Genomic DNA, 19,179 nt, shown 5'->3' with positions numbered 1-19,179 from the left:
ACGATGATGTAGTCTTTCTTGAATTATTATATGAATATGGAAAAAAAGTTAGCCGATCAATGTATAATGCTGTTATATACGCATTCTAAAATTCCGTTGATTTGTTTTGAGAATCCATTCTGAAATAACAACGAAAGTCGTGCATACTTCCAGATACAAATCAAATAACCTATGCATATCATATGAACCTATATAGATGTTGCATAAAGTTGAAATAACAATTTTGTATCAGTCAGCAAACACTGTTTTCGTTTTGTTTTCAGTTTCTATGTCTGGCTCAACAATGCAGAAGCAAGTTTGGAATATTTAAACCGGAAGACTTTGCCCTCCACGCATGCGTATGGTGCTACTACTTCCTGTATCCGGAATATGTGTTAAAGCCACACCCATATCAGGATTATCTCGTACTTTTCACAAATAGCTCACAATATCCTATATACTCTAAATTCAGAGCGGATATTTATAACATAACATCAGTTAATATTATTTGCTCAACTTTAACCTCAGACGAATGTGACAGATGGAAACTGTGTTGTGAAACATCACATGACTGTTGCCAACGTCAACAAAGCACACAGAGCGTAGATTTAAACGAAACATGCTCACCAACATGGGATGGTTATGGTTGCTGGGATCAAGGAACACCGGGACAAACAAGTCATATATCATGTCCTGTCTTTCTGCAGTTTGCAGTTCCTACCAGTAAATAGATATTTTTTCTCCTTTTATGTAACATCAGTTCATTGCTTCGAATTTTTCAATGCTACAGTTTTTCTCTGCTGGACAATTTAAATCAAGTTTCCGATATAACTTTAAAACAGCAGCTTTGAATCATAGGCTTTTATTAAACTGTTTATAAATTTAATAGTTAGTTAAAATATATACTTTCATAACAGAATCAGCATTAAAGGAGTGCCAACCCGATGGATCTTGGTTTAAGAGGGATGAACTGGAATGGACTGACTACACACCTTGTCTGAACTACCAGGTAATTGTACTAATGTAGGACATTTTATACCAATTTCGAAGAATATATTTCCCTCAATTTTCTTTGAAAGCTTTAATAAAGACCTTATAATAATAAAATCATGAAATTAAGATGAAATATGTATTTAAAAGTTAAAGTTTGTACAGACGAGAATAACATAACCAATTTTGTTTAAATGAGTGTTTAAATTATAAATTAGTCGTACACCACCCAATGCCTTTCGTGCTTAGCAAAAAGACTGTCGAATATATGCCATAAATTCACTGAGGTCACAATACACACGACATAGCGTCAAACGCCAGATTGGTGCGCTGAAAATAATAACAGTTAAAAGGAAATAGCTCTAATTAGCCCATTCACCATGTGACCCGTGGCTGTGAAACCGAACATTAAGCTGAGAAACAAATTTCACACCCTATAAACGACTGTAGCCCCCTCTTCCTCTTGCGAGTGATCAAAACAATAAACTGACAGCTAAAAGTTAAAAAATAACATTTTAAAGTGACTGATTTGCTTTGAAGGTATGTATATTTACATTTTATTGGAAGCTGAACATGATTTGTTTCTGTATATAATGTGTTAGTCTGATGACAGGTAGAATTATAGCAAAAAACTTGATTGATCACTGATTTTGTCCAGAATTATACATTATCGGCGTCAAAAGTACTTATTTTCTTGCTTGAAGAATGACCTACTTGTAAATTTCACTGTTTCATGGATGAAGAATCAATACTAGTTTGGTAAAATAAAATAAAATCATTGATAAATTCTCCAATATGTTCATACCCGTCAATGAAAGAAGATTCGGTGTTATTTCCTGATTGTATGCGTGCTTGCTTAAATACTGTACAAGTCCTTGTGAGTTTCGTAAAAAGACTGTATGCCTGTTTGTGAGTGACTTCTTTATAAAATATCGGCGTTTCCTATGGTCCTGTAGTACTTCTTCATAATTATAACCCGCAAACACAGTTTGAAGGAGGGTGGAATATAGCAGTCAACATGCGGTCTGTCTGTTCGGTCTGTTTGTATATGTGTCCTCATATATTTGGTTGTGCAATTACTTCAATGCTATTACACCTACCTCTCTCAAAGATTACGTACAAACATCGGCAATATGTACTTAATGTCCATCTTATTATTTTCCTTTTTCTTTTTAAAGTAACACCTGAAGATGAAACATGGTCTGCTATTATTGTGTCAGTGTCGTAACTTCTTTATGCATTAAGGGATTTTGAAGTAACTTGGCACAAATGTTCACCATCATGAGACCATAATTAGACAATGTGTCGCATACAATTCTATACTTTCTAGAATTTCAAACCATTGAAACCAGTATATAATCGCAACTACAATTAATAAAATGTGAAAATATGAACAGTGAATGGGGTGATTTGGAGTGAAACGGCGACAGACTGAATCTACTAATCTTTTGTGAATCGCTTTCTTGATAGCGTCGCACAGTAATCAGCATTATTTTAGTTTTGTCTTTGTATTTGCCATTAACACACGAACTTTAACATGAAACTTGTCTTATTTTACTGAAAATACGTTCTGCGAATGAAATAAGTTCCCATTTTACAAGCAGAAGTGCCATTAGAGGAAAACCTAACCTGAGCAAGAAGTGCCCAAGGTGAGCTTTTGTGATCACCCTGTGTGCGTCGTCCTCGTCCGTCGTCAACAATTTGACTGTTAACACTGAGAGGTCACACTTTTGGTCCAATCTTAATGAAACTTGGTCATAATGTTACCATCAATAGAATCTTAGACGAGTTTGATATTGGGTAATCAGGGCTCAAAAACTAGGTCACCAGGTCAAATCCGCAAGGACAGATTGCTGACGTGTTATCACTATCAAATGTAAATTATTTCTAACCTGAGAAATAGCAGTAAATCTTGACAGGTAGTAATCACGACGGCTGTACTACTCGCGCACGGTATTTATAACGATAACATGTTTATGTTATTATTGAGGAAGGGGGACTCGGGTAGTTAGACCATTAGGCCATTCGTGACAAAATAGTTGTACTACTTTTGAATCATGTTGACTGGTTTACCATGAAGTAAACTCTGAATTACTAATAAGGACTTAATCGACTTTCCCGGTAATGTTTTCGTTATCCTTTTCTATTTATACGTTTATCCGCAGGATACTTGCGGGTGAAATAGTTTTTTTTTTTAAAAATCAGAGGATCATTTTGCAGACGAACAGAGAGACGGGAGTCAACCTAGGCCTATAGTACCCTCCTGTCTCATCTCATATTTATTTTAAAATCGTCAGATAACCGTGATTTCCGTAGGGAATCGACGGTTTATTTCTTGCATGAAATAGTAGGGACCCTGTTTATGTTTTCAGTTTCTAATTCGTATTTTGTGATAGTATATGCTGTGACAGGATGGACGTACCGGGGACAATAACTATCAGAACAAATCAACACCCATTACAATATTTACAAATTTATTTACAGAAAATGATTATTTACAATGAATGAATGAAAAGTGAAACAAAAATCTTATTATAAGAAAGAAAGAAAAAAAATCTGAGCTCAGTAACTCTTTTGTGAAGTGTAAAGTTCTAACACTGACTGTTCGTTGACACAGATGTTTCCGTTCACTTTGAACATTAAGTAGCACAAAAATACAAAATATCTTCAAATAAAGCCTACTGTACTCGCAAGATGGAATACAGTATCACTCGCAAATACGCGTTCAGATCAAATATCAAAATTGGCAAGTCGGCATACAGTTAATGTTTTTACACAGACTAGATAAAAAATCAATTTCATTAAAAAACGCAATAAATACGAAACATTTTATTTACATATATTTATGGTGTATGCATACATATTACAGAAAGCATCATGGATAATTGGATTACAAATCAATTTGGCGTAATCTTTATCAGTTTCGTGACTTTTCACTCGAGTGAATTTTCATGCAATGAGTGTAATTAGTCAACATTTTGTAAACATTACCTGTCAGTTTCATCTATTATATCACCATATACACATATTTATGTTAGACTTATCGTTAAACTTTAATACACATACAGTGTAAAGCAAAATAATGAATTTGAAGACGATTCTTACCTTTCGCGTGTCTTTTTATTGTTTTGATCACTCGCAAGAGGAAGAGGGGAGCTACAGTCGTTTATAGGGTGTGAATTTGTTACATCCGGTATAATTTTCTCTGGTAGTGAACTGTAATAATTTATGGATACTGTTACAACCTTACAGACAGTTGCTTCCGTAGAACAGTGATAATGCTATCAGCTTAACACGCGGAAGGATCATTCAATCTATCAAAGACAAAACGACAAACAATATGCACAAAAAACCGACAATAAATTTAGTTGTTTTCCCTTAGGCTTTCTGACAATGTTCAGCGAAATAATGTACAGCTATATTGCTTTTTCACATGGAGTATGGTTAGTGACAAATTCTTACCACTGTCCAGACTTCAGGACATAACATACATACTCACAAATATTAGCACTTCTGACATATTACATATGACAGCCGTCCATGCTAGTTTATTATTATTAGAGAATCTCACATTTATCTGTCAGTATAGAGATTAATGGACTTTGTAAAACCTGTATCGTCCGGCTAGACGGAGACTGTGATCTATACGTTTTAAAATTTCTTTTGTTGTCAACCATTATGAAAGCTTTGAATAATCATACTTTCGGGGAGATTACATATTTGAACCTAAAAATGTTTTTGTTCGTATTATTTGGCGAAATGGTACGGTTTGTTTTTGTTATAAATTAGGTTTTGTAAAATAACCCTTCAGTTAACTTTATTGAGGTACATAGTACTTTTAAAAGAAACAACAACAACAACAAATAATGTTTCGAAATGTGTTAAGTTTAGATGTGAGGATGGAAATCAACATAGTTCTCATCTAAACACTATATTTGCTTTTGTTTAAATGATGCTAGGAGTTGTTTCTGCAATAAATGATTTTTCTTGTCGATTCACCATACATCCAACTATTTTATCAATTAATTCTACATTCATAGATATACACATGTCATATTCAATGCAGAAAATGGAAAAATATAACATTGCACATTGCACTTGCTGTATTATTTATGATTTCAGGAACTAAAGACTACGATATACATCAGCCTAGGCTGTCAAATAGCAAGTCTTATTTGTCTGATTCCATCAGTCATCATCTTCTTTCAGTTTAGGTAAACTTTCTGTTATTATGTTAATGCTATTTAAATAGTGAGTTTGTCTTATATTTTGCCTTGAAGTCACACATAAACAATTTAAGTGATATGGCGACAGACCAACTTCTTATTGTGAGGGCTTTTTTGGCATGGTTCTAGACACAGACGACGAGTATCTTCGTAGTAGAAAGCAAGGTGTCCCTTTATGGTAGAATTGTAATTCCTTTGCCGAATTTCGTGTCTACAACTTAAATAAAATTTGCTATTGGCATGTGATTTTGAGAACGTACCTACGAAAAAGTTACGCCAAATGTATGATTTTATGTGTACTTTATTCAGCAAAAGTAGTGTCAATATTCAAATAAATACAATTTTTGCGAAGTCTAGACGAGATCGGTGGGGAAAAAATCAAAAGAAAACGGTATTTGGCAATGATTGGACTTCGTCGGTGACTGCATTGTTTAGTTACTGTCTTTGTCAAGACAGTTAGAAATTAGAAGGCCAAATCTGTAATGAAATAGAATTTGAGTTCGTGTGATCTCAAACGAATTTTGCCTTTAGCAAACCATTTGAACTTGTAAGACTGTTCCATTTTTCTATATATGAATAACACGAAAACCTTTTTCTTTCAAAGAATCCGAACTGACCAGTTAGTTGGATTAGCTGAAAAGTTCAAGAGAATCTCATTTTTAGCTCACCTGAGCAATGCTCAGGTGAGTTTTTGTGATCGCTCGATGTCCAGCGTCCGTCGTCTGTCTGTCTGTCGTCTGACATCTGTCTGTCGTCTGTCAACATTTAGCTTGTGTATGCGATAGAGGCTGCATTTGTCGACTGATCTTTATGAAATTTGGTCAGAATAATAACCTTGATGAAATCTAGGAGGAATTTGAAAATGGGTCATTTTGGGTCAAAAACTAGGTCACTAGGTCAAATCAAAGGAAAACATTGTGTATGCGATAGAGGCTGTATTTTTCAATTAGTCTTTATGCATTTTGGTCAGAATGATTGCCTTGATAAAATCTAGGTCGATTTCGAAAATTGGTCATCTGGGATCAAAATCTAGGTCACTAAATCAAATCAAAGAAAAAACCTTGTGTATGCGATAGAGGCTGAATTTTTCAACTGATCTTCATGAATTTTGGTCAGAATGATTGCCTTGATTAAATCTAGACCGTGGTTGAAAATGGGTCATCTGGGGTCAAAAACTAGGTCACTAGGTCAAATCAAAGAAAAGCCTTGTGTATGCGATAGGGGCTGTATTTTTCAATTGATTTTCATGAAATATGGTCAGAATGATTGCGTTGATGAAATCTAGATGTAATTTAAATATGGGTCAACTGGGGTCAAGAAGTAGGTCACTAGGTCAAGTAAAAGAAAAACCTTGTGTATGCGATAGAGGCTGTATTTTTCAGTTGATCCTTATGAAATTTGGTCAGAATGATTGCCTTGACGAAATCTTGGCCAATTTTAAACACGGGTCATCTGGGGTCAAAAACTAGGTCACTAGGTCAAATAAAGGAAAAATATTGTGTATGCGATAGAGGCTGTATTTTTCAATTGATCTTCATGAATATTGGTCAAAATGATTACCTTGATGAAATCTATGCCGAGTTGAAAATGGGTCATCTGGGGTCGGAATGATTACGTTGATGAAATCTAGGAAGAGTTCGAAAATGGGTCATCTGGGATCAAAAACTAGGTCACTAAGTCAAATAAAAGCCTTGTGTATGCGATAGAGGCTGTATTTTTCAATTGATTTTCATGAAATACAGTCAGAATGATTGCCTTGATGAAATCTAGGACGAGTTTAAATATGGGTCATCTGGGGTCAAGAAGTAGGTCACTAGGTCAAATCTAAGAAAAACCTTGTGAATGCGATAGAGGCTGTATTTTTCAATTGACCCTTATGAAATTTGGTCAGAATGATTGCCTTGATAAAATCTAGGTCAAGTTCAGATATGGGTCATCTGAGGTCAAAAATTAGGTCACTAGGTCAAATCAAGGAAAAACCTTGTGTATGCGATAGAAGCTGTATTTTTCAGTTGATCTTCATGGAATTTGGTCAGAATTATTGCCTTGATAAAATCTAGGTCAAGTTCGAGTATGGGTCATCTGGCCTCAAAAACTAGGTCACTAGGTCATATCAAATAAAATACTTGTTTAAACTCAAGAGACCACATTTTTGGTCCAATTCTAATGAAAATTGCCCAGAATATTTGTTTCCATGAAATCCCTAAGTCAAACATGTTTAAACTGTTATGGTGTGTTTCACAGGTGAGCAACCTAGGGCCATCTTGGCCCTCTTGTTTAGTACCTGGACGGGTGTTCAAAAGTCAAACATATTACGACTAGTAGGCATTGTAACTGAAAATACAAACTTCAAATAGGAGCTATCTCTATTAAATATATGTGTAGTTAACTGCATCAAAATACAAGGACTGAAAAAAGTATTAAAATATCATTTCCTGAAAAAGAGTTATTTGAGCTGAAAAAAAATGACCCCGGATGAAATATTTGGAAAAAATGGAGACAACTCCGCAAAGACTTTATGATAGGCTTAGGTGACTATTGACCTAGAACATCATGCAAACTATGCACTTTTTACCTCTAATCATGAAAAAAGCATGCATACTTGCAACATGGATTAGCAACTTGAATACAAAACTATGTAAAGATCAAATAATTGACTGCCCTGGGGAAAGTAGGACATTTTTTTGTGGTGACATTTGTCAACAAACAGACGTTTTTTTTTAAAAGTCAAAACCCGCATAATTTCACAAGGTGAAATATGTTGAAAAGGCTACTGCTGGAAAGAGAACAATCTCAACTACCCATACATATGCGTCAAAGTATGGGGAAAATATCTAGAAATATGAGAAAATCGAAGAAATCAATTTCAAGACTGTTAGATACATAACTGTGTAATCATACACTGATATAACATGGGCAGGATTAGGATTAAGAAACGGTGTTCACTCAACCATTTCACTATATAAACGGATTGTTTCCCTTGTGTAAAGAAGGCTTAGGGTACGTCTCTACGACTAGACAATCGGGCAACCAAGGTTACCACAGTAGACGAAATTAATTAAATCAAAATCAAAGAAAACAATCACTAGTTTATGCGTTCAATAATTCAAACATGAAAAGTTTCTTTTACATTAGCATATTAGCATGACCTAATGAAATAAGACATACGAGTTTACCTTACCTACAAGCAGATAATGAAAACGAACACATTGTCCAGTAAATTCAGACGTCAGGGTATACTGTCTTATTTTGCATTTAACCTACGCTGGTGACTGTGAATTTTTGATACACTTATTATTTATGCAATTCCTTTCTTGCATAAGCTACCTTGTCATATGCTATTGTTTATACGGTCATTTGTTCAGAAAAAAAAAGCGAGATAAAAAGTTTTATCACAAGATTTCTTATATAAATCGCCGTTATGGTTTTGGCCACCAACTGGTCTATATCTCAACAGTACATATTGCAAGGATAAAGACAAACCTTTCAAAAATAAAGAAACATTGATTTGAAAATTGTACTGTAAATATTGTTTTTGCCTATTGACCGACAAGTCATTTTATAAGTGTATAATATTAACGTATCAATAATAACTAGATGTTTTGCACATATACCTAAACAAATTTTAGTACCATATAAAAGAATATAGAATATACCTACCACATTTTAATTCCATCAGAGAATAAAAGAATAGTACCGGCGGAGAGTAAAAGAATATGGACTATTTGTAACAAATTAAAATAGCCTCTCAATTTTCAAATCAAATATCAACTTCATCTTCACATATAAAACCATTTGGCAGATATCTTGTTCTTCTTTTAGGGCTTTAATTCATCAGCACCGCATTCGACTTCACATCAATTTCTTCATCAGTTTTATTCTCAGTGGAACATTTATTATCGTCTGGAACACTACAGTGACTTATGACAGGATTACCAACACCAACGTGTCTGATACACTGCTGTATAAAAACTCCGTAAGTTTTTCTTTCTCAAAATAGACTGAATTTGGCCTCGTTTAGGTTTTCAGGCATGATGTATACAATTTAAAATTGTGTGATTATTTATTTTACAAACGTTTGACACTTTGTTCGTTGAGAAAGAGAAATGTTTGTTCGTTGTAACTAAAAAATTGAATTTGATGTGCGTTTCCTTATTTTTCTAAACCTACACGGTTTTTCATATAAGGAAAGGCGTGACATATTGGTATAATTAGTTCATAGTTCATTTGTAAATAGCAGCAAATCAAAGTGTTCAGTAAGCGCAAAATAAAATTTTCTATATTTGAAATTTAGTTCATCAAATCTAAATATCTAAAGATCAAATGGATAAGATCATTTCAGGAATGCAAAACTACCATGCACAATAACAGCAGGCGCGGTCAGAGTGAGTCTGTTCATGACAGGTAATGTAATGTGCAACACCATTCACGTACCTAGCATCGGCTTCAAAATAACTTAATTATATACAAAGTATGCTACTTTTTCTTTAATATCCTTTCCCGAAGCTACCTGAAAATTTGCACATTTGTAAATTTTAAACAATTTACCGATTAAAATGTAGATCTTCGGTTTTGTTTCAAGTGTATTGCATTTCCTAGATTAAAAAATGCACCCCAGCCAAAAAAAAAATATATATATATACTTATATGTTAGATTATTCGTCTTGAGGTCTTTTACGATGTTTTGAAATTCAACTTTTGTTTATTAATATAATTGCTAACAGAAATGGTTTTCAGGACTGAAGAAAATTAGATCCGAATTTGGAATATTTTTTGTGGTTAAAAAGATGACATTGTCTCTTCATTATTGTGAAAAATGTCAATACTTGTATACAGATGTCTTGGGTTGTTAACGGATTCATCAATAATATTGAAAAGATATCGCTATTATCTGAAATAAAGTTTCTAAATAGTTACAGTTTGCGCAAAAATGAACAAAATATGTCTTTTCCGGACTTCAAAATTTGACTAAGTTACTTCTAACATTTTCTTTTTAATATAAATTCTAAAAGATGATGTAACTCGATTCTAATCTGATGACATTAGAAGAAAGTGTTTGCTTCTGTGTACCTGTAAAAATCATCATTTAGCATAAACAGTGATCAAAAATCCGCCTTGATACCCTGGTTGTTGATCCATCCGCGATCGTGCGTTCGCTTCCTGGCAACGTAATATAAAGACGCAAAAATGTGCCAGTAGCTTCTTCGTTTGGCACTTAGCATTATGAGGACTGTTCTTGGACTGATCGGCCATGTTTCAGTATACTGTGAATGGGTGAGGTATCATGTCACGTGTCTTCGGAATGATATACCGTATTTTGTTCAGTGCTACAAGTAAACACAGTCGTATATATGACTGGAAAACTGTTGAAAAAAGATGCTTAACACGGACATACATGTAGCAATGATCCTAAAGAACCAAAAATGATAACAAGACTGAGCCCAATGAAGTCCTGTCCATTGACAATTTCGGCGTGGGCTTAGAAAGTTGTAAGCTTTCACGCCAATTATCCACTTCCATAAAGCTTGTCGAGAAATTCAAAGTAATTATAAATGATTGCTTAATATGATACTATAACGGTAATGGGTATTCATAAAGTAAAGGAAACATAGAAATAAGTTTTGCTGATATTACAAATAGCTTTTTACATTTCACGAGCTCCTTATTGTCATTGTTATCTTATGATTAATATTGACAAAGGCTATCGTGCGGAAGAAATGAGTGCGATAGAAGCTTGTTATTTCAGTTTTTATTTCTCAGGACATCTTGTCATTTCTTATTAGAAATAGAAGCCAAGCCAGAATAAGGAAACGTTATTTCATTTTCAGCATTTTTTTTTACACTGTCTGACCCCTAATGATTTTGAAATTACAAGTCAAAGGTAACGATTACAGTAAATATTCATCACGGATCTTGACGTTGAAGTTTATCAGACTGAGTGAAACGACACTTGTACGCAAAGAGGTCGGATGGATAACCATTGAGGTCGCGTTCCGCTTAAAGGGTTTTACCAGCATAATAAGCTCTAATGCGTACATGTCTATTGCTCCGCTTTTTCTACAAAAAGCCATGATTGTTCGTCATCGCATGCTTCTATTCTTGTTGGCTGCTGCCTTTTGAATAAAATGAAGTATTTTGTAATCTTAAGGACCTTTGAAATTTGAATAGAAATAAAAGACAATTTATCATCTTTCGTTGAACCAACCACAGTGGCTTTAAAATATTTCCCCCAAAAATAATTAAGTAGCACATGCATATTTAGCTATAGTGCACTTATCATTAAAGTTATTAACTATTTGTAACTGGACGCCTACGAAGAAGCTTAGAAATGAAAAAAAGTAATACTTTCTCTCTGATTTTTCTGTATAAAACACGTTTTTCATTTATATACTATTTAAATATGTTTAATTCTTCAAACGTAAATAAACTTGTTTAAATTTATCCGATATGGGTAAATCTATTTAACAAGTTATTGTTGAATAAATGTAGGTTATATATTTGATACGTTGTTTTATCTGATTGCCCGTAATATTGTTTTCATGTTATCTCCCCGTTTAAAACAGTGACCTTGTCCTCAGTATACGAGTCTGCTCGGTATTTTTCCGAGAGGTATCATTTCATTTTGCACCCGTTTGTATATCACAAAAAAAACTCTGCTATTGCTAACTTAACATTTGGTCTGTCTTTTTCTCTGAATGGTGTAAAGATAAAAAAAACTTCATTTTTTCCTCTTGTATAATGAGGCATTGATTATATCATACTGTAGTATTTGGTAAAGCGAATCATATGAAAAGTGTGTAGTTTCTTTTTGTAGCCTCCATAGTATTATTTCGAGCAATACTGTTTCACCAGATGATTTTTTTAGCTATCAATCTTATTTGGTCAGTCTGGAATGACATTTTCATTATGCCTTTCGGAGGGATAAACTGACATATGGTTATTTGTCTGCTGAAAAACTATGTCATTAATCCCCCATGGTTTTGATCAGCCACGTTTCAATTTATGATGTGTAAAAATTCCAAAATTGAATCATGATCTGTATTCAACCAAAATATAAAGTTACTGTACATGTAACAGTCTTCTCAGGAAACCTTTCCCATGATATATGATATTTTAGTATATGTGTTTATGACTCGTCTGCTAGTACGGCGAAATATACGCAAACTCTTATTTTCGTTGACTTCATAATAATGGGGTACAATTAAAGCAAAATTAAAGAAAGGAGAACATTCTACCAGACGAAACTTGCACATGCATCTATAAGGATGTGTACAAGAATGCAACAGTTATACATCACTATTTTAACAACAGATATACGTAATTAAGTACCTAAATCCACTCTTTAAATATTTATTATTTGTTGTAAGATCCTTTCTGATTGTACATGTAAGATAGGTATGATGATGCGCTAAATATTGTAATTAAGTGTGCAGCAATTCCTCAACTTTCTTTAGAATGTTGTATACATCACCACTAGAATAAATTCAAATTTTATTTAGTACTTATTTCTTTATATGCAACCGCACATAAAACGTAAAGATAACGTAAACAATGTAACATATTTTGTTAATAAGTTTGACTTTGACACTTGAAAATTGAATTTAAAGACTATTTTGCGATTAAGGGAAATAAGTATGATTTGCTTTACCGTGATAAGTTCAAAATCACGGTTTTGGTTCAATATTCCGAGGACGCTGTTTTTCTTTCAGAAGTTTCCAGGTGCAGTAACTTCCTTTCACGATTTTAATTGTTAGATTATTTTATTGGTTTAAGTTAGTTTGCAATTATCTTTTAAGTTATTACTATCATTAGTAAAATGTATCAATCACAGACAAAGGAAAAGGTTTTCATACATATACTAGACATAATTTGAATCTTTTTCCGTAAAATAACATATATATCATCTAGACGTATCTGTAAGGAAAATTAGCTTAAATTAAGACAGTTTCAAGGCTTCTTGAGATTATTTAAGTTATAACTACTTCACAAATGCATCGATGTTTCCGGCCCAGCCTAAATTTCTTCGTTATTTGAGATAATTTAGTCGCCCGGATTATACAATTATGGTCCATTAAATAGAACCCGCGTTTATGGTGAACAGTATTAATTTCTTTACACATCTCAGTGATGCGTTATCTATAAGATTCTGATTCTTTGGGTTATCAATTTCATAACAATATGATTCCCAGACCTATGTGATGAATTCTTATTCAAACAAAAGGTGCGTATGTCAGCCACTTTTAACCAGAGTGCAAGTTTTAACATCGTTTGTCAATGACATGTTATACTTGTGAATTAAAACGTAATACTCGTACTGTTTCAGGCTCAGTGCAAGCTGCTGTCATTTCTAAAATTGTATTTTACAAGTACAAACTTTGCTTGGATGTTCTGCGAAGGTTTCTACCTGTACAGATTAATTGTCAATGCATTTTCTCCTCCAAAGAGATTGTTGCCATTCTATATCCTGGGATGGGGTGAGTAATTTAGCACAGAATATAGTTGAAGAAATTCTCGCCATAAAGTTGTTAATGTATAATAAGAACAGGTAAATATGCAATATATATAGCCATAATTATGCTTGATGTCTGTTCGTATTCTATGGCAGATATATTACACAGATATCTCTCATCTATTAAGTCTACTTGAAAGGTGTATTTTTACGCATGACGAAAATAATTGAAAATAATGGATAAAACGAGACAAATGCGTTATTTCAGAGATAAGGTTAAATTAATGACATGAGAAATAATTGAGAAATCTATTTATATATGCGATCAATTACATCTTAAGGTTGAAAAGTCACTGTTGTTTTGTTAAAGTTTCTAAGCAAAGAAGTAAAAAATGCAACTTGTCTTTTTTATTTTTCCAGATAAACGAGCATGCATTTAATTATTTCTTTTGAATTTCAGTTAAAGAAATTGATAAAGTCATTCTCAGGTCAACGCATACGAAATTACAAAGCACGATCAAAGCACATTCTATGACAACATTTTCAATCAAAAGCATGTCTTACAACATATATACAGACATGAAGCTATATTTTTGTGCATTGCGTTATTATTAACATAAATGCTTGGTTTTCTAATCCGTCTTTAAAATTCGATATTTTCATCTTTTTTTTCAGTATAATTTTTTACACTTTAATATTCTGTTTAAAAAATGTTGACACAAGACAATTTTAGACATCTATATTGTACACTCGTTTAACATCATAATTATTCAGATTAATTCTGTTGCATTTTTACCGGTTATATTATGTACAAAGTGCTGATTTTACATGAAATGAAACCAGCTGGTGAAATTTTATTTTCAGGTATTCCTCTGCTTTTTACAAGTGTGTATGCCATAGTGAGATTAACTCAAGCAAACGAAAGGTAAAGCATGTCTATGTGACATAGTTGTTTATTGTGAATAATCTCTATTTTCACCAGTTAACGTGTGTGGTAGATTGCTGTTACGAAACAAAACACTGCTCATAGCATTACAAATCTATAAAATAAATCATATATCGGATGAATGGTATAATGAAGTCCTCGCTCCTCGCAACATTTCTAATAAAGTGAAATGTTATTCCCTTAAGTGGGTGGACGGATAGCTCAGTGGTTTGCACACTGGCCTTCCAATCCTGAGGTCCGGGGTTCGATCCCCGGCAGCTACTCGGGAATTTTCAGAAACACTTTTCAGTGTTTCCCACCCAACTAGAGGTGTACTGGTCAGGAACCCAGGCAATCCTTGCGTGTATCAGTGCTATACACTGGTCACGTTAAAGAACCAGGCTGTCTATTCGAAACGAGCTAGGCTAAATTAGCCGGACAAGCCTGTATCTGATATCTGATTTCTGATCTCTCTGTCGTGGGGGCTTTGTCTCACTCTGTCCCTCTGAACAGATCACTCTGTGTCTGCTAGTAGAGGATGAATTATGCGCCCTTGTGTGGCTGCATTTAAACTATGTAATGTACCTTTGAACGTGAAATTGATCATGAAAAGGGCGCTATATAAATCTGGTATAATAATAATTAAGTGTTCAAATAACCTTGCAGTACAATAAATAGTAAAGCTGTCAGATGTATAGTAACACACGCAGAAGAGGGGTTTGGTGTCATTTACGCGTTTTATCTGTGTTGTTTCCCGGCTTTCGCAACTGTACAAACAAAACATGTAACATATTCACTTGTGATCAAGAGATAGATACTACTTTTGTGCCAGTTATTTTGCCTTTCCTTAACATAAATAACTTGCGCCGTGAGAATGATGCTGTTTCTCGTGAAGAATGTACATTGCATACACAGTATATACAGAAAATATCACATAAGAAATATATCTCAGGAACAAGTCAGTTAAATATTAGTGGGAACATAGATCGGAAGTATGCCATTTATTAAGACGACTTATATTTATATTTGAAATAACTTCTATAATAATCTTCTTTTTAAGGCTTAAGTTCAAGTTTACATATTTGAAAAAATATATAAGAAATAGAGAAATCTAGTAAAAAAGCGTTGTTTACATGAAAAATGGACAGGAAATAAAAGCTGATATTATACTTTCCATTTATGTCTTAGAATACGTAAACAACATTTGCAAATAAACTTTATAAATGACTATACCGCCTTTTTATGAAATTGACATATAGAGGAAAGAAAACCAAATCGTATTATGAATTTCTGACAATTCCTGGTAAAGGAACAACATTTACTAACAGTTTACCTGTCCAATACATGTTTTCCATTCTGCCATTACTGTTCCATACTACTGGATGCTAAAATATTTTGGAAAGCTTTTCCCATCTCTTCAAAATGTCATTTGTAAATAATTAACAATTAACAATTTTCAGAATGGCTCAAAACCATGTTAAAGCTTAGTATGTGTGGTTTCAGCACTGGAACATTTATGAAATGTATCTGAATATTGATATCTTACAGTTCTGTTTAATGTGTTAAAGTGTTGAACGGTCCGGAAGTATGGCCCGTTTACTTCGTTTCATTCTAAATTTAAAGTCATAAATCAGTAAACTGACAATCGTTTAGTAGAACGATATATATGTTTAATATATGCTGTTTAATTCCCATGTAAAACGCCCATTATTTCTTTATTTTGGTAATAGTTTAAATTTCCTGTGAAAGAAATGACCAACTAACATAATTCCTAAACCCAAAGACATGGGAACACCTATTTATGATATCATTACGATGTGAAGTATACTAATCATAAAACGTTTCACTTGAAAGCACATAATCAATTATGAAATTATAAAACATTTTTATTTAAGAAAAGTTTTATTTCTTGTTATCATCATATATTTGTTTTCCTTTCGTCAAAATTTAAGATCTCGCTCGGTCGACAAGATAACATGAGCTTGTAAGCGATCATCATTGATGTAACGGCTTTTATCATTTGCAGATATTTAAGGTTAAATTTCTAGCTTTATTTTATTCCATTAGCTAAGGGTTTCTTTAATATTCATGGTTTTTAAAGAAATGAACAATAATCATGGATTATCGAAAAGTGTTTTCATTAGCAAAGTTGCTAGCAAACGAATATATTTCTTTGAAATACATTATTATTCACATTATTTTATAGTTACAAATATTTTTTTTAATGATGATACTTGCATAACACTATCTCACAAGTGTCTATTCAACGACATAGCCTTCTTCCACATTTAATCTTTGATCATACGAACGATTTCGGGTTAAGATTCAATAAATATCCGAAGATACATGTTTGAACGACAGCCATAGTACAGCTTCTTAACATATATACTTTTTTCTGATAAGAAGATAAAATCTACCCATACCATCATTTCTTCAAACTTTCCTTACATCTAGGTCATCAGAGATTCCAGACATCCGATGCAGGTTTAAATAACAGATTCAGATTTAGATTTATTGGCATTTCGGCATATACAATATACCTTTGGCCATTTACAGAAATAAAAAGAATGGCCAAGATATCACAAAATATACAGTAATCAAAGCCTTGAAATGTCTGTTGGTTGCGGGTTTTTGGTAGATTTATTTTCTGTTTTAATGCCAGTCTATGAATATACATGAATGAGAAACAATTACAAATTTAATGTGCCTAATATCTAAGATGAACTCTGCCTGACCTAGCTTGTGATATAATCATGGGCTGGAATATCTTATCATTGACAGATCTTATATAATCTAAATGGTCAGTGTGAGTGGATACAGGTTGTATAAGAACTGCTTGTTCATTGATAATTCATCCGCATTGTTCATGAATGGGACTACTTTGTGTAGCACATTCACATCCTTTGGATGTGATTCGAAATAAAATAAAGATGCTATGATTGTCAGAAATACACTTTAAGTTTGATAGCGGAATGAACCCGCAACCAAAAACAACTATAGGTTCTAAATATATATATTAATCATTAAGAAGCAGCAATATCTGTAAGTTTTTCCTTTCTTAATTGCATAGCATAATATACATATTTGGCTGTATTTCTAATAATTTAATTATTACTTGAAGATAATGTCCTTGTAAATTTATTTATACATGCAAATGACTGATCAGTACCATATTTTTGACGAAGATTTCTATAAATTGGACAGCATAACAGAAAATGATATTCTGATTCTACATTTTGTGTACAAAGTTTACAAACACGTAAGTTTCTTTCAACTCCAGAAAATCTCCCACTTTCAATTTCAAGATAATGAGAACAAAGCCTAAAACGAGACATTTCTTTTCTATGTAAATCATTATCTACTACATCTAAATATTTTTGAAATTTGTACACCGTTTTAAACTTTCTATAATAAAACAATTTGGACTGGTTACTTATCACATCATTCCAGTCTTGTACATACTGATCACGTAATCTTTATTTTAACACTGGCATATAATTAATATCATAGTTCTGATTATTCCACAAATAACTATATCCTAAGATATCCAGTTGTCTTTTAACAGCTGAAGCCCGAGTAGATTCAATATTGTTATTTAACAAATCACACTGTGTGCATGTGACTGGGGAGTTTTCATTATATTTAACCAATACTTTAGAGATCGCTCTTTACATATAATAGAGTGAGGGAAACGACCAAGCTCACCAAGAACAGCCACATTGGAAGTCTAAGGACGAACCCCTAGAATGATTTTACAGAACCTGAGATGAATTGTGTCTGAACCATACAGAACTATTGGAGTTACAAGAGAATCGAACAAAGACAATTTTGTTTTTATGTCCATCTTAATCCGATTAAATACAGACAGCAGGTTATTATATGCTTTCAGAGCCTGGTCATTTAGCGTTTTAATAGCATTTAACATAGTACCTGTGTAATTAAATTTCACCCCAAGATAGCAAAAAGAATACACTATTTAGACATGTTTATAATAACGGAAAACTCGAACTAATTTCCACGGGACCCTCGAGTTCGAGCCATCGAAGTTCGACTGTATTTTCAACCCCCATTTGCGTGAATAATCAGAAAGATTATTGAGTTGGAGTTGAAGAGTATCAGGACTGGAAGTAAATAATGCAATATCATCAGCAAATAGTAACATATATATAGATAGCAAGTTTATGTCGTCATTTGTAAGTTGTAAAAAATCAACTGTACTATTTATATCATTCACAAAGAGGATAAAGAGCAGAGGAGAGAGTGGCTGCCCTTGTTTCAAACCGAGTGATATATCAAAATAATGTGAATATGACATTGTATGTAAGTCTTTTATACAGGATTTAACATTTTGATATATGGCTTTAATCATTTTGATCATTTTACAACTTATTCCAGACTGCACTAGTTTTATCCATAAAGCTTCATGTATAATTGTATCGAAGGCTTTTTCGTAGTCAACAAAGACACAGTAGAGTTTGGCCTTGTTTAACAATTCCTTTTGAATAACTGCATGTAGAAGAAAGATACAATCTGTGGTACTACGTTTATCTCTTAACCCGTATTGTACATCATTTAACACATTCTCATTTACACAAAAAATATTGATACGA

General features: G+C 33.2%; 1 protein-coding gene across 1 annotated transcript in view; it reads left to right on the top strand.

Annotated features, from left to right (window-relative positions):
- The window catches only part of LOC123532458 (calcitonin gene-related peptide type 1 receptor-like), a 38,277-nt gene that overhangs the window by 9,978 nt on the left and 9,120 nt on the right, over positions 1–19,179 (top strand). The window contains exons 2-7 of the mRNA XM_045313899.2: positions 264–702; positions 897–988; positions 5,092–5,183; positions 9,018–9,171; positions 13,519–13,669; positions 14,509–14,569. Of these exons, the coding sequence (XP_045169834.2) occupies positions 264–702; positions 897–988; positions 5,092–5,183; positions 9,018–9,171; positions 13,519–13,669; positions 14,509–14,569 (989 nt within the window). The remainder of the gene's footprint in view (positions 1–263; positions 703–896; positions 989–5,091; positions 5,184–9,017; positions 9,172–13,518; positions 13,670–14,508; positions 14,570–19,179) is intronic.

The sequence above is a fragment of the Mercenaria mercenaria genome, chromosome 11 (assembly GCF_021730395.1).
Source record: "Mercenaria mercenaria strain notata chromosome 11, MADL_Memer_1, whole genome shotgun sequence".
Classification (NCBI taxonomy): Eukaryota; Metazoa; Mollusca; class Bivalvia; order Venerida; family Veneridae; genus Mercenaria; species Mercenaria mercenaria.
The sequence above is the reverse complement of the archived record's forward strand: the minus strand, read 5'-3'. Positions and strand labels throughout refer to the sequence as shown.